This window comes from Diceros bicornis, chromosome 6 (assembly GCF_020826845.1).
Source record: "Diceros bicornis minor isolate mBicDic1 chromosome 6, mDicBic1.mat.cur, whole genome shotgun sequence".
NCBI lineage: Eukaryota > Metazoa > Chordata > Mammalia > Perissodactyla > Rhinocerotidae > Diceros > Diceros bicornis.
In genome coordinates this window covers 50,049,303-50,063,345 of record NC_080745.1, presented here as the reverse complement: position 1 = coordinate 50,063,345, position 14,043 = coordinate 50,049,303, and the positions used below count along the sequence as shown (strand labels likewise).

The 14,043-nt window shown below is 36.1% G+C and overlaps 1 protein-coding gene across 10 annotated transcripts in view; it reads right to left on the bottom strand.

The window, feature by feature from the left end:
* The window catches only part of PCDH15 (protocadherin related 15), an 800,695-nt gene that overhangs the window by 232,082 nt on the left and 554,570 nt on the right, over nt 1–14,043 (bottom strand). For all 10 annotated transcript variants that reach the window (XM_058543433.1, XM_058543426.1, XM_058543425.1 and 7 more), the window contains one exon: nt 13,019–13,147. In XM_058543433.1, coding sequence (XP_058399416.1) covers nt 13,019–13,147 — 129 coding nt within the window. The remainder of the gene's footprint in view (nt 1–13,018; nt 13,148–14,043) is intronic.

Here is a 14,043-nt window from a genome sequence, read left to right as displayed (position 1 = left end):
GGTCTTATAGCCTACTACACACCTAGGCTAAAGGTATATAGCCTATTGCTCCCAGGCTACAAACCTTACAGCATGTCACTGTACTGAATACTGTAGGCAATTTTAACACAATGGTAAGTATTCGTGTACCTAAACATAACTAAACAGAAAAGGTACAGTAAAAAACACAGTATAAAAGATATAAAAATGATACACCTGTATAGGGCACCTACCACAAATGGAGCTTGCAAGACTGGAATTTGCTTTGGGTAAGTCAGAGAGTGAGTGGTGAATGAATGTGAAGGCCTAGGACATCACTGTACACTACTGTAGACTTTATAAACACTGTACACTTAGGTTACACTAAATTTATAAAAAAATATTTTTTCCTTCAATAATAAATTAACCTTAGCTTATTGAAATTTTGTTACTTTATAAACTTTTAATTTTTTTTAAACTTTTGACTCTTTATGTAATAACATTTAGCTTAAAACACAAACACATTGTACACCTGTATAAAAATATTTTCTTTCTTTATATACTTATTCTATAAGCTTTTTCCTATTTAAAAAAAATTTTTTTTGGTACTTTTTAAACTTTTTTGTTAAAAACTAAGACGCAAACACACACATTAGCCTAGGCCTACACAGGATCAGGATCATCAATATCACTGTCTCCTACCTCCTTATCTTGTCCCATTGGAAGGTCTTTAGGGGCAATAACACACACGGAGCTGACATCTCATATGGTAACAATGTTTTCTTCTGGAACACCTCCTGAAGGATCTGCCTGAGGCTCTTGAGGAAGTGTCACTCTTTTTAGAAAAAATGTCCATGGTGGTTTCCTTGCTTTATTTCTTTTGTTCATCATAAATTTGCTTGTAAGTAGATAATGCATCATGAACATTCCTCTCTATTAATGAAAACCTTTCAGTGTTGGGGTCCGTGTTTTCAAACTTTTTAAGGAGCTTGTTGAGGTCTGCAAAAGCTTCTGCTAAACCTTTCACCATGAATTTTCTTGGGGCTTCTTTTTCTTCTTTTTTCTCCTGCAGTTTCCTTTTCTCCTGCGTCTTCTTCAGCTATGCATTCCTCTTCTAGTTCCAACAACTCCTCATTAGTCAATTCCTCAGGAACCACCTCTAGGAGCTCCTCAATGTCATCCTCATCCATACCCAGGCTAAAGTTGTTTGCCATCTCAACCACAGGCTTGTTGATTTTTGCAAGCTCCTCATCCTTAGCAAAGGCTTTGAAGTCATGGATGAACCTCCTGAGTGTCTTCTTCCAGATGCCATTCATACACTACTTGATGACATCACCCCAAGCCAAAGCAAGGTTCTTGATGCAGTCATACATGTTGTAATGCTTCCAGAATTGCATCAGTGTCTTCTCAGTGTCTTCCTCAGTTGCAGCAATAGCCTGGGCAAAGGTCCTCCTCAGGTAGTAGGCCTTAGAAGCTGTCATAACTCATTGACCCATTGGTTGGGTCAAAGAGGTGGTGTTTGCAGGAAGAAACACAGCTTTGATATTGGGATGAAGATCACCAATGAAAGGAAGATGTCAGGAGCATTATCAACAATAAACAAAATCTTGAAAGGTATGTTATTCTCCAAACAGTACTTTTCCATTTTGCTGGCGTAGTAATTCAGGAGGGCATCTTGGAAGAGGAGCTGGGTTTTCCATGACTTCTTGTTGCCCCTGTAGTACACTGGCAGTGTGTGCTTATTCATATACTTGAAGGCCTTGGAGTTCTCACTATGCCAGATCACAGAGTTTCAATTTGTAGTCTGCAACACTGCCAGCAAGCAAGACTGTTATCCTGTCCTTAAAAGCCTTGAAACCTGGCATTGACTTGGCCTCCTTATGGATGAAAGCTCTTTCAGGCATTCGTTTCCAGAATAGGGAGGTTTCATCCATATTGAATGTTTGCTCTGGTAAGTAATTCTCCTCCGCAATCAGCTTATCTAGAGCTTCCAAAAATTCTTCAGCTGCCTTCAGATCAGCACTTGCAGACTCACCACTCACTTTCACGTTATTTAATGAATAATGATTCTTGAATCATTTAAATCACCCAAGGCTAGCAGTAAATTCAACATCATAGTAGGGTCCAGCCTTTTCTTTCAACATCAGAAACAAACTTTTTGCTTTGGCCATGACTGTCATGGTGCTGAGAGGGATACATTTCTGTGTCTGGCCTTCAATCTAGGTCATTAGAAGTTTCTCCATGTCTGATATAGGGCCTTCTCAAATTTTTGTTAGTCTCGTTGCCTTCAGAAGCAGATCCTTTAATAGCTTTTGTCACTTTGTTCTTGTTCCTCAGGATTGTAGCAATGGTGGAGTGGGACATGCTTGACTGGTGAACAATAACCATCAGTGATTTTCTGCCTTCATAGTCCTTAATCACTTTTAATTTCATTTCTAGGCCAATCACTCGATGTGGTCTCTTACGACAATGTTAGTAGTGGATTCTGTATGCTTAGGGGCCATGCTGAACAAAACAACATGAGATTAAACTAAGTGCAAGAGAAAATGAGGCATTTAAGAGATGCCGTGAACATGATACGTATGAGGCTGCTGCCAGCATAATGTGGTGCACTGTTTTACAATAATCTTTTTTAATATGAGTAGAAAGTGTACTCTAAAATAATGAAAAAAAGTATAGAATAGTAAATACATAAACAAGTAACATAATCATTTATTGTCATTACCAAGGGTTATGTACTGTACATAATTGTATGTGCTACACTTTTATATAACTGGCAGCACAGTAGGTTCTTTTACACCAGCTTCACCACACATGTGTGAGCAACGCATTGCTCTATGACATTACAACAGCTACAACATCACCAGGCAATAGGAATTTTTCATCTCCATTATAATCTTATGGGACCACCATCATATATTTTGCTCGTCATTGACCAAAACATTGTTATATGGCACACGCTTGTACTCTGTTGTTGTCTAATTCTCACTTCAGGTCTGTCAATGTTTGCTTATATATTTAGGTGCTCTGATACTGCATGCATATAAATTTATAATTGTTATATATTCCTAATGAATTGACCCTTTTATCATTATATAATGACCTTCTTTGTCTCTTGTAATAGATGAAACATTGATGAAAAAGACAAACATTGATGAAATAGATGAAAATTGATGAAAGAAATTAAAGAAGACATCAATAAATGGAAAGACATCCCATGTTCATGAATTGGAAAGATTAAAATTGTTAAAATGTTCATTTGACAGATTCAAGGAAATCCCTATCATAATCCCAATGTAATTTTTTACAGAAATAGAAAAACAATCCTAAAATCTATGTGGAACTACAAAAGACTCTGAATAGCTAAAATAACCTTGAGAAAGAAGAACAAAACTGGAGGCATCACACTTCTTGATTTCAAAATATATTACAAACCTACAATAATTAAAGATGTGATACTGGCATAAAAACAGACAAATAGACCAATGGAACAGAAGAGAGAGCCCATAAATGAACACATGCTTATACAGTTAAGTGATCTTCAACAAGTGAGTCAAGAATACACAATGGGGAAAGGATGGTGTCTTCAACAAATGATGTTGGAAAAACTGGATAGCCACACGCAAAGAATGAAATTGGACCCTTATGTTACACCATACACAAAGATCAACTCAAAGTGGATTAAAGACTTATAAGATCTGCAACTGTAACACTCCTAGAAGAAAATATAGTGGAAAATCTTGCCTACTAAATAAATAGGTATTTATACAGAAGAAAATGAAAGTGGACTTGTATGTTACATCATACGCAAAAACTAATTTCAGATGATAGACCTAATACAAATAACAAAACAATAAAGTACTTTAAAATATTATAGGAGAATATTTTCATGATCTGAGGATAGCAAGTAACAGTTGAAAAATGATGGATAAAGTTGACAATCTTAAAATTAAAAACTTTGTGCATGAAAAGACACCTTTAAGGAAGTGTAAGGCAAGCCCCAGAGCTGGAGAAGATGTTTGAAATACATGTAACAAGGAGGGATTCATATCTTGAATACATCAAGAAATCCCACAGATGAAAAAGAGCATTCAAGAAGAAAAATCAATGGCAACTCAGTAAATAAAAACATAAGAGCCTTAAAAGGGCACTTTGGAAAATAAAGCAAAATAGCAAGTAAACATATGAAAAGATGTTCAATCTAATTAGGGAAATGCTTATCAAGACCACAGTGTGATACCAATAAAACTATTCCAGATTGGTCAAAATTATAAAGAGTGACACACCAAGAATGCAGATGGAGACTGCCACTAACTCAGAGAATTCTTAGCATAGATGGAAAACAAATTTGGCATTTCAGTGATGTTAAACATACACATAACATAGAGAAACTCAGACACATGTGCCAGGAGAAATTATATAACAGTATCCACAACAGCACTGGTTACAATAGCCTCAAAATGGAAACCACTCAAATACTTAGTATTAGAAGAATAAGAAAATAAATTGTGCCATGGCCACACACAGCAAATAAAGCACATGAATAAACAGAAATGTGGTTGAATCATAGAAAGGTAAAGATGAATGAAAGCAGGCAGATATGAAAGCAAACATACTTTACAATTCTGTTTATATACATTAAAAAAAAGTCAAAATTAAACTATATTATTTATGAATACTTACTGAGTTGGTAAATCTACAATAGAAAGCAAGAAACTATCATAGTGGTTAACTGGAGGTGGAGGAAAGTGATTGCGACTCGGAAGAAGAATGCAGAAGGCTTTCCTGGTGATGCACTATATATCTGAGCTGTACTTACATTTATGTTTACTTTATAATAATTTATTAAATTGTGCATTTATGTTTAAATCACATCCCATATATTACACATGTTTCTTCAAGTTTAGAGGACTTTAAAAATTTGGTCATAATAAAACCTTCAGAAACAGTTGGAATCCTTCCCGTAAAACCTAAAGTTGATTGCCAAGCTTCTGCCCCAATTAGGCAGTAAAGTCAGGGTAAGTAACTGTAGCGAGCTATAACATTTGTAGAGAAGGATACCTGAATCCAACTAAAGTGAATAGACCACGAATTCTCAGCTGTCTATAAAACAGAAATGCAATTTGTATAAAGTTGGATCTCATAAATAAGTAAGGTAGCACTAAAAAGCACAGCTAGATGAATGGAACGGGGTTTGGGAGGCAAAAATAGTTGCTATTTCTTCTTAGACAAATACTATAATTTAAATAGTGTACATATTTTAAATGGGTGAATGGGAAACACAACTCCAAATACGTGACCCAGTAGGCTGGCAGCATGTCTGCTACAGTTTTCCTCCATGCAATCTTCTTAGACCTGGGAATATCCCTCATTATTGTTTCCCTGTCTCATGGGTGGTAAATATTTTGCCCTTTACCAACATAAATTTCAATTGTTCTTTGCATTAACACTGCTTTTTAAACCAACTCTAGTGTACTATTTTAGGTGCCGAAATTCTAAAAGTAGATAGATATCAATATCAAAACTTTTTCTCTCTTTATCAAGAGAACTTATTTACTTGTGGGTATATGAGTAAGGTAAGTTCAATATGTATGTTTAAATGTGGACATTTATTATACCTCTTCTCTTTTTACTACATTTATTAATCTTCAGTGTAAAAATTTACTTTTCGATAATTTTAATTCACTAGGTCTAGCTCAATTTAACATCTTAAAGAGCCAAATATTGGGCTGGGTAATGAGGTTTCCAAGATCAATATGACACACATTCAAATATCTGCTTTCAAGATATTTGAATAAACAGGTAACTTCAATTTACGTTAGTAAGTACTATCAAAAAGTTGTGCACAGTATAATATGGGACCATGAGTAGGGGATACTTAGAAAAGTTCAGAAAAGGTTTTCTGGAAGAGATTATTTATGACTAGAATTTTCCAGGATGAAGTATCTAGATAAAGAATGGAGAGAGACCAGCCCTGTGGCTTAGTGGTTAAGTGCTCGCGCTCTGCTACTGGCGGCCTGGGTTTGGATCCTGGGCACGCACTGACGCACCACTTGTCCGGCCATGCTGAGGCCGCGTCCCACATACAGAAACTAGAAGGATATGCAACTATGATATACAACTATCTACTGGGGCTTCGGGGAGGAAAAGGGAAAAAAAGGAGGAGGATTAGCAATAGATGTTAGCTCAGGGCCAGTCTTCCTCAGCAAAATAAGAGGAGGATTGGCATGGATGTTAGCTCAGGGCTGATCTTCCTCACAAAAAAAAAAAAAGAAAAAAAAACAAGAATGGAGAAAAAAGAAAGCAAGGCGGGACGCATGAGCTGAGGCAAAGAGACATAAGAGAGTTCTGGGAACATATATTAGTGATGACAAGCAGGTTATTATTACTGGAGGTAAGGTTGTAAAGCAGTAGTGGGAGGTGTGCCATGTTTGTTGCATTGAGGAATACCTCTTTTGGTCAGACTATGTTTGTTAGACACATCATTCCAGCACTTTACATTAGGTGTCAAGACTAGTATCAGGATGACCAATTAAGAGGCTGTAACAAAAGTTCAGGTGAGAAATAATGAGAGCCTGACTATGGTTGTTTGGAGAGAGAAGGAGAAAATTTGAGAACAATCTGAAACATATAAAATTATCAAGATTGGTGATTGACTGGATATGGACAGTGAGGGAGAAAGAGGAGGCTGCATGGCTCTCCAACATTTGGGTTGGGGGATGATTAGCTGAGATTCAAAATTCAGAAGAAGGAGCCTTTTCTGCAGAAGATGAAAATAAAGGTTGAATCTTAAACATGTTGAATTTGAGGTGCCTATAGCACATTCAAGTGGGCTTGTTTTATAGATAAATATCTATTTGAGGCTATAGGTTAAAGGAGCAGAAGGGGCTAAAGATATAGCCATGGGAGACATCAGCATTCAAATGTAATAAAAACTGGGGGCTTTAATGTAAATGGAATTTCCCAAAAGGAACACATAGAATCAGAAGAACAACAGAGAAGATACTTCCAAAATCAAAAGTTCATTTTGGAGATTACGGATAGATTTATTACCTTGACTGTGGTGATGATATCGCGAGCGTCACGTATGTCTAAACTCAAACTCACCAAACTGTATACATTAATTACCTGTAGTCTTCTTATATATCAATTATACATTAATAAAGCCAGGAAAAAAGGAATAATACATTATTTAAAAAATGCTTTAAGCAGCAAACAGATAAAGGGAAGGCAGAATGAATCAGACACGCTCAAACATAGAAACCAGGAGCAAGTAGGGAGTAGGGTCTCAAGAAGGAGCGAGAGATCCATTTCAAATGCAGCAGTGAAATTATTCAGATAAAGAGTAACTTAGCAACAAAGAGGTCATTGGTGACCCTGGGGTTGGGGCTGCATATCATTCATCGTACATCTGTGATTATACAACTATGAATATTTATACACACACACACACACACAAATACATGCGCATGTGCATGTATTTATTAAAGTAGCTGATAGTAAGACTAAAAACTGCTGAAAGGGTAAGCCCCAAGTAAATATTGTAAAAATACATGCATGAAATTTCCTAATCCATTTATAAACTGCTTATTGAATATCTGAAAGATCACCAAGTTTCAAAAACATTCACAAGCAACGGATAAATCTCCATTATAGTCTTAGGTAGCAGCATTAAAATGGACGTTACCGATTTTTCAAATTGTGTGGGCTTTTTTCTTTACTCGACTGAGTCCACTGTTTGCATTATATAGTTCAACTTGACAAGAGAACACATGAAATTCCCCACTTAAAAAAGAAGCATTATAGTTTTAGGCACTGTTGAATGTCACGCTGAGCTACAAAAAATAAATAAAACACCATAAAACTCCCACCTCCATTTCATTTTTAGAACCCCACACAGGGAACCGACAACTACATTAATCAGAGACAGACCACTGAGGTGCGGATTTATTTTGCTCAATATTAAATTGCATAGTTGAAGGAAATATCGATTTCTTTTTAAAATGACACCATTACTACCCTTCTAAACACTGCAGTTTACTAATGATTTTAAAACTGCTCTAAGGGTTTAAAACTGAATCACTACCACTTCATCGCAGCTAAGACTTAGCATGCAGGTCTCCTATTGGGAATACATTTATGTTTCGGGTTAAATAAATTCAGCCTCTTTTGTTTTAGAACTGGAAGAATATTTTGTTGACTCAGGGCTCTATTTTTGTTACTTAGAGCTAGAAGTCAGTTCAGCACAAGAATTTCTACAAGGCATTAATTGGAAGTTGGCTGGGGAGAGGCTCACTCTCTATTGCATACAATGCTGAGAACCTTGTTTAAACTCAACGGGCAAAGTTGTTTCCAAGTATGCCTTCTCTGATGCATTTTGTGCACGCATTCATGCCTAGGGCTACTCTGAAAAACAGAGATAAAGAATTTAAGGAGAATTCCAGCCCTTAAGAAACTCCTCACGGGACACTAGACACCTTTGATATGAGCTCCAAGGTGTCCTCGCTCCACTGTCCTCCCCCCAACCTCCACTCACCCCAAATTAGTGCACGCAGTGACATGCTGAAGCCCCTACTGTTTGTCAAGTATGCCAAAGTAAAAACACCATCTCATTCTCCTTCATGCTAAATTCTATTAGACAAGTATAAAGGAAGTTCTCTTTGTGACTCTGAATGGAAGATAGTGTTTACTGAAATAGATCTCCTTTTATCTTCTCACTCCCCAACCCAGACTCAAGATTGAATCCATCAGACCTTAGTTGGGAAGACAAATGGAAATGAGAGACACCATATTGAACTAAGTATCACACTTCCTTGCTTCTGAAGACCCAGGGTTCATAATGGGACCAAACTCATCTGCCTGACTCTTACACATGAGGATGAATTATTCTCAGCAGGTCCTTCAATTCCAGGAATAAATAGGATTTGGGAAACACATCCAAGCAGTTTACCCAACCTGTTTAAGATAACATAATCCCAACAATAGACCCAGCTTGACCCTCAATTATTTACCTTATTTATCAACTATAAGTAAATACATACATACATAAATTATTTATATATGTGATATAAATATGATATACAAATATATATCTTCTCTACTGCATAATCTCTCTCTCTTGTGGTCTGCTGGGTATCTGCAGACCCAGGGATTTGGGATCAACTCAGAGTTTGTCAGTAGCTGATGTGAGGCCTCTTATATCTGAGACCCACTCTGAAGATGAACTGTTGGTATGCTTGTGGTCCAGAGTCAAGATATGCATATAGACCCTCTAGATTCTACCTCCTGTGAAATACTGTAAAGGGTACTAAACAAAACATTACACTGACAAGTCAAGTCTTTGTATCAATAGCTATTTCATTAGGCCTTCCTGGCCTTCCCCATCTGAACTCAACATGTTTTTAACCAATTTTCCAGAACTCCACTAAATAAATCTTCCATTACCGTCAGACCATTGACTTGTTCTCAAATTGCCTCTTCAGCTCAATTCTGTCTTGTATCACATCTGTCTGGTATCTTTATTTCCTTTTGATTTCAACCTAGAATCTCACTAATTTGTCAAGATACTGCAGATTGATACATTTTCCCATGAACCCTGACATAGCTACCTTAGTCCTGTGTGGTACTTCTCATTCTTTTTAGTAAAAAATCGGTATGACACATTTGACACGACACAGAAACACAGAGCCTATTCTTACTGTGTTTGCTAGGTTTTATTCTGCATACATCTTTTCTCCCCACTACACTGCTACTGTAAGTGCTTTGAGAATATGGAGAAGATTCTCAATTTAAGTATGGTATACTATACCTGTTCATAGTAAGTCCTACATTAAAAAATTACTGGTTGTAGTTTATTTTTTAATATGTCAATAAAATATTTTGCTCTGTATAATCCATAAAAATTGCTTCAGAAGTATGCCCTATTTAACAAAGTTTGATACTACAACCCTATGTTAATAAATAAAAAGAAGATAAAAGTTCCTTCAGCATTTAAATCCAAATATTAGATTATTTATACTAAAACATCATTAGAACAAAACTCAAAGTCAGTAACTCAAATTCAGTACAATAACTAACCATGCATATCTTGGTTTTAAGTGTGTCTTAATAGTTTTTGGTGACAATTAAAATTAAATTTTATAAGCAGAGCATGAGTCATTTAGTGAAATTAATGTATTATATAATCATCATTAGGTAGCAACAGGAGACCGTTATGATGCATCAAAATTCCATTCTATGAACATTATAACTTTTCTGGAACTGTACAGAATCAGTCGCATGCACCTGCTTTGGAGATTTTTCTCCTCCTTTGTATTTTCAAACTCATTTTAGTTTTTATGAAAATATGTTATTGCCTAAAGACCAGGAAAATTACTGACAAATTATTTGTTCTAAGGTCTGTATTTCAATTCTTAATGCTGAAATAAATTATAGAGACCATTTCTCATCAAATGTAAGAACTAGGAGACAATAAAAAAGGACTTAATGCTGCAACTTTTTCAAAGACAAAGGATCACTGGGAAAAGTGGCAAAAGTAAGTTAAGAGAAAGGAAAAATAAAATTAACTAAAAATTAATCATCATATTAATGTCTAATTATGTATTATTAGCTGTATATTCCATATGGGCTTTATCTCTCCAATGCTAAGTAAATTCAGAAAAATGGGAAAAATAATTTTCCTAAATGATCAATACCTGCTCATTTTATCTGAATAGTTGATAGATATGACTAAACAAATTTTTCAGTTTTCATCAATGTGGCATCCTAGAGTGACAACTGTAATGTAATTTAATTATCATTATGATTATATTATTATATTATTATACTATATATATTTATAATTATAATATTATACTATTATATTACTTCAAGCCTCATATATCTGGGCTATTATAATAGCCTTCTAATTCAGCTTTCTGGATACAGAATCTCTCATTACAATCTACAGAGGAGTAATCTTTATAAAATAAAAAATCTATGATGCCACATCTCCAACCCTAGGGGTCCCCCCAGTACCTTCTACAACATGGCATAGAGAAATGTTTATGATGTAGCACATCTTATTTACTGTCATTATGACATGTCACAGGCTCTCATTTGTCTAGGATTTTATTCATGCAATTACCTTTCTCTAGATAGTTTCCAACACCCTCATTTCCTTCTCACTAGTATTCATCCTTCATGAGTCAACTTCAGCATCACCCTTTTTTCTGTGTTCTCTGCACATGCCCATTTTCTAGATTTTATCACCTTGTTTGCTTAGTGTAATAGAAACTGTCAGTGTCCCATATATGTCCCTCAGAGCATGTATCCTCTCTCGCCAACTTCTGTCTGCTAGTATCTGCAGGCTGACTGAGTGCCCTTATATCAGAACTACAGAGAGCTGGCTGCTTGCTTGTGCTGGAGGCAGGAAGTGCGAAAAATGTGCCCCCATCCATAGCATCAATGACCAAGAACTTTCAGGATTTTGTGTATGAATTTGCCAGTTCCTTCACTTCTCAAGATCGATAATTCTGGGGCATGAGTTTTGTGCTATTTCCTAGAATTTGCCCTTGGGATTAAGCTCCAGTTCTCCTAGTGATAGCTGGTTTAGTAGCAATCCCTTTAGCGGCTGCCTTCTCTTCTCTGCATCACTTCCTCCCTTCCCTATTAGCATTACTTAAACGTCTCAAAAAACTATTTATACCTGAATCTTTTGTCTACAGGATTTTTTCTTGTAGAATCCACAGTAAAACCTTTCACACCAGAGGTATTGTGTAAGGTCCTGGAGTTGACTGGCTTGCTGGCCACATGGCATCAAGGCCACCTGGCATGTTGTACCAGCACAATTACCAAAACTCTCCCTGTGGCGAATTGGGATGGCATAAAGGCTTAAGGGGATGTATGCCTTAGGCAATCTATCTAGGATTTGAGAGAAGTAGTGACAGTGATAACAATAAAGACTATGGAGTTGGTAGTTGTTGTAAGTATTGTCAGCGCTCTGAGGGAAAAAACTGACGGGCTCAAACTAGCCAATCAAAATCTCAGGGCGTGGTGTAAATGTCAGAAGGTCTCTATGACACCATTTAAAGAAAACTTCCTCTTTTGCAGCCAGAGAGAAAATTGGACTGAAAACCAGAACTTTTATCTGATTGTAAGAGTAGCTGAATTGTAGAGAAGGCTTACTTCAAAGCACCAGCAAATCTCCTATTTAAAGCTCCAAGCCTTAACAGGGAAGGGGCAGGATCCTGAAACCAGGATTTGGGACACCTGGATGACTCACTCCTTACTATAGGAGAGTTCTTTTCTTTCCTGGAGACCACATAGATGCCTCATCTGAGGTAGATACTTTAAAATATGTCTACCTCCCCCGAAATCTGCCCTCATCTTATGGCTTCTAGACTGTTAACTATGTTCAAGACCAAGCATGGCCCAACTGAAGAAGTACTGTCTCTGCTTTAAGAAAAATGGGATTATTCATCAAAAGAACTACAGAAACTGGCTAATATGTCCAGTTATGAATCAGGAGAACATGCCTAGAAATGAGTGTTGAGTATGCTGGACAAGGGATGTATGGTACATAGTAGGTACATAGTAGATACTAAAGATGTATTTACACAACCAAATGAATTTACATCTAAACATTTATATTTTCAGGTATGCATTTCCAAATTCATATTTAATGGTATAGCTAACTAAATATTTCTCTAAAAATATTTTATTATAGTTCCAAAAAATAAACAATGTATATTAACAAGAAAAGAATAGTCTCAACCGAATCAATGTTTAAATTACACAATGGTCATAAAATGTAAATCAACAAGCTTAATAAGTTAAATCCAAATGGACTCTATCTGATTTGTAAAAAAAAACTTGAAGAGTATCCAGCACAGTGATTGAGAATGAACGCACTTTATTACCAGCTTGTCTTACACTCAAGTGATCTCACTGATTGCTTTCAAATAATTCTGATGCTCTATCATTTAACACATTGCGTCAGCTGAATATCTTTTCAAAAGTAAAATATAAAACATTTATTCACTTTAAAAAAATATGCTTAAGATATATATATTCCACTTACCCTTACTTGACCCACAAAGGCATTGGCTTCTTCTTCCACCACAGATAGATTTCTAGGCAGATAGGGATCAAACACTGGAGCATTGTCATTGACATCTGTCACCACCACGTTTACTGTGGCAGTTGAGGTCTTAAAGAAAAAATAAGGGATTAAATATGAGAGCAGTTATTTTATTTTGATGTCAGTTATTTGGTCATCCTGGCATTTGTCTATCTGAAAATTGTCTCATTCCTATTCGTACTCCTTAGCCTTCTAAAAAAGAAAAAAAAAAAAAAGAGGAAGCTTACCATTTTCAAACACCTCCAAAAACAGACAGAAAAAGCAAATGATGATATTAAAGGGCAAACATCTTGAAAACGTCAAGTTATGTCCTGAAGGCTTACTTTAGAAACTGATTTTATCTTTATCTTGTTCACATTTTATAGGTGGCAAGCTTTTGTTTATACACACATGTACCCCTTTTTCTCTGAAAGGTAACATTTCTGTAGTTTTTACTGTTTACATTTTTCACCATTTAAAAATAAAACTAGTACATTATAAAATAGCAAAGTACGTCAAATGGGTATTTTCAGGTAGGCAAATGCTGTCAGAAAATACTACAGTAGTAATTTTCTAGTTTCACTTCTAAACCAAGAGTTTGAGGACCATACAGCCCTAATTAAATGATTGCCTTGTGGTTACACAGCCTAAGGAAATGGTAAGCAGGTCAAGTTATGGGTAGTATATGCTTCCTAGTTAAAAGGGAAATCCCTGGCCTGCTGTAACCAGAGAATATTATGCGGGTCAATGACTTGTGCACAATCAAGGAACATCTTCATGTGTGACTCAAGCTGGAAACTGCTTTCTCTAATCAAAGCCTGAGTACAGTCCATGTGCTCCACCTCGCTTTGTCTCAGTGTGGGGCAGATCACAGAAGGCTGAGACCAAAATTAGAGGATAAAAGGACGCTAGGCTGAAAAATGAAAAATCCATTATGCTATGATATTATTTAATAATACATAAATAAAAAGGAGGAAAAAGCAGGA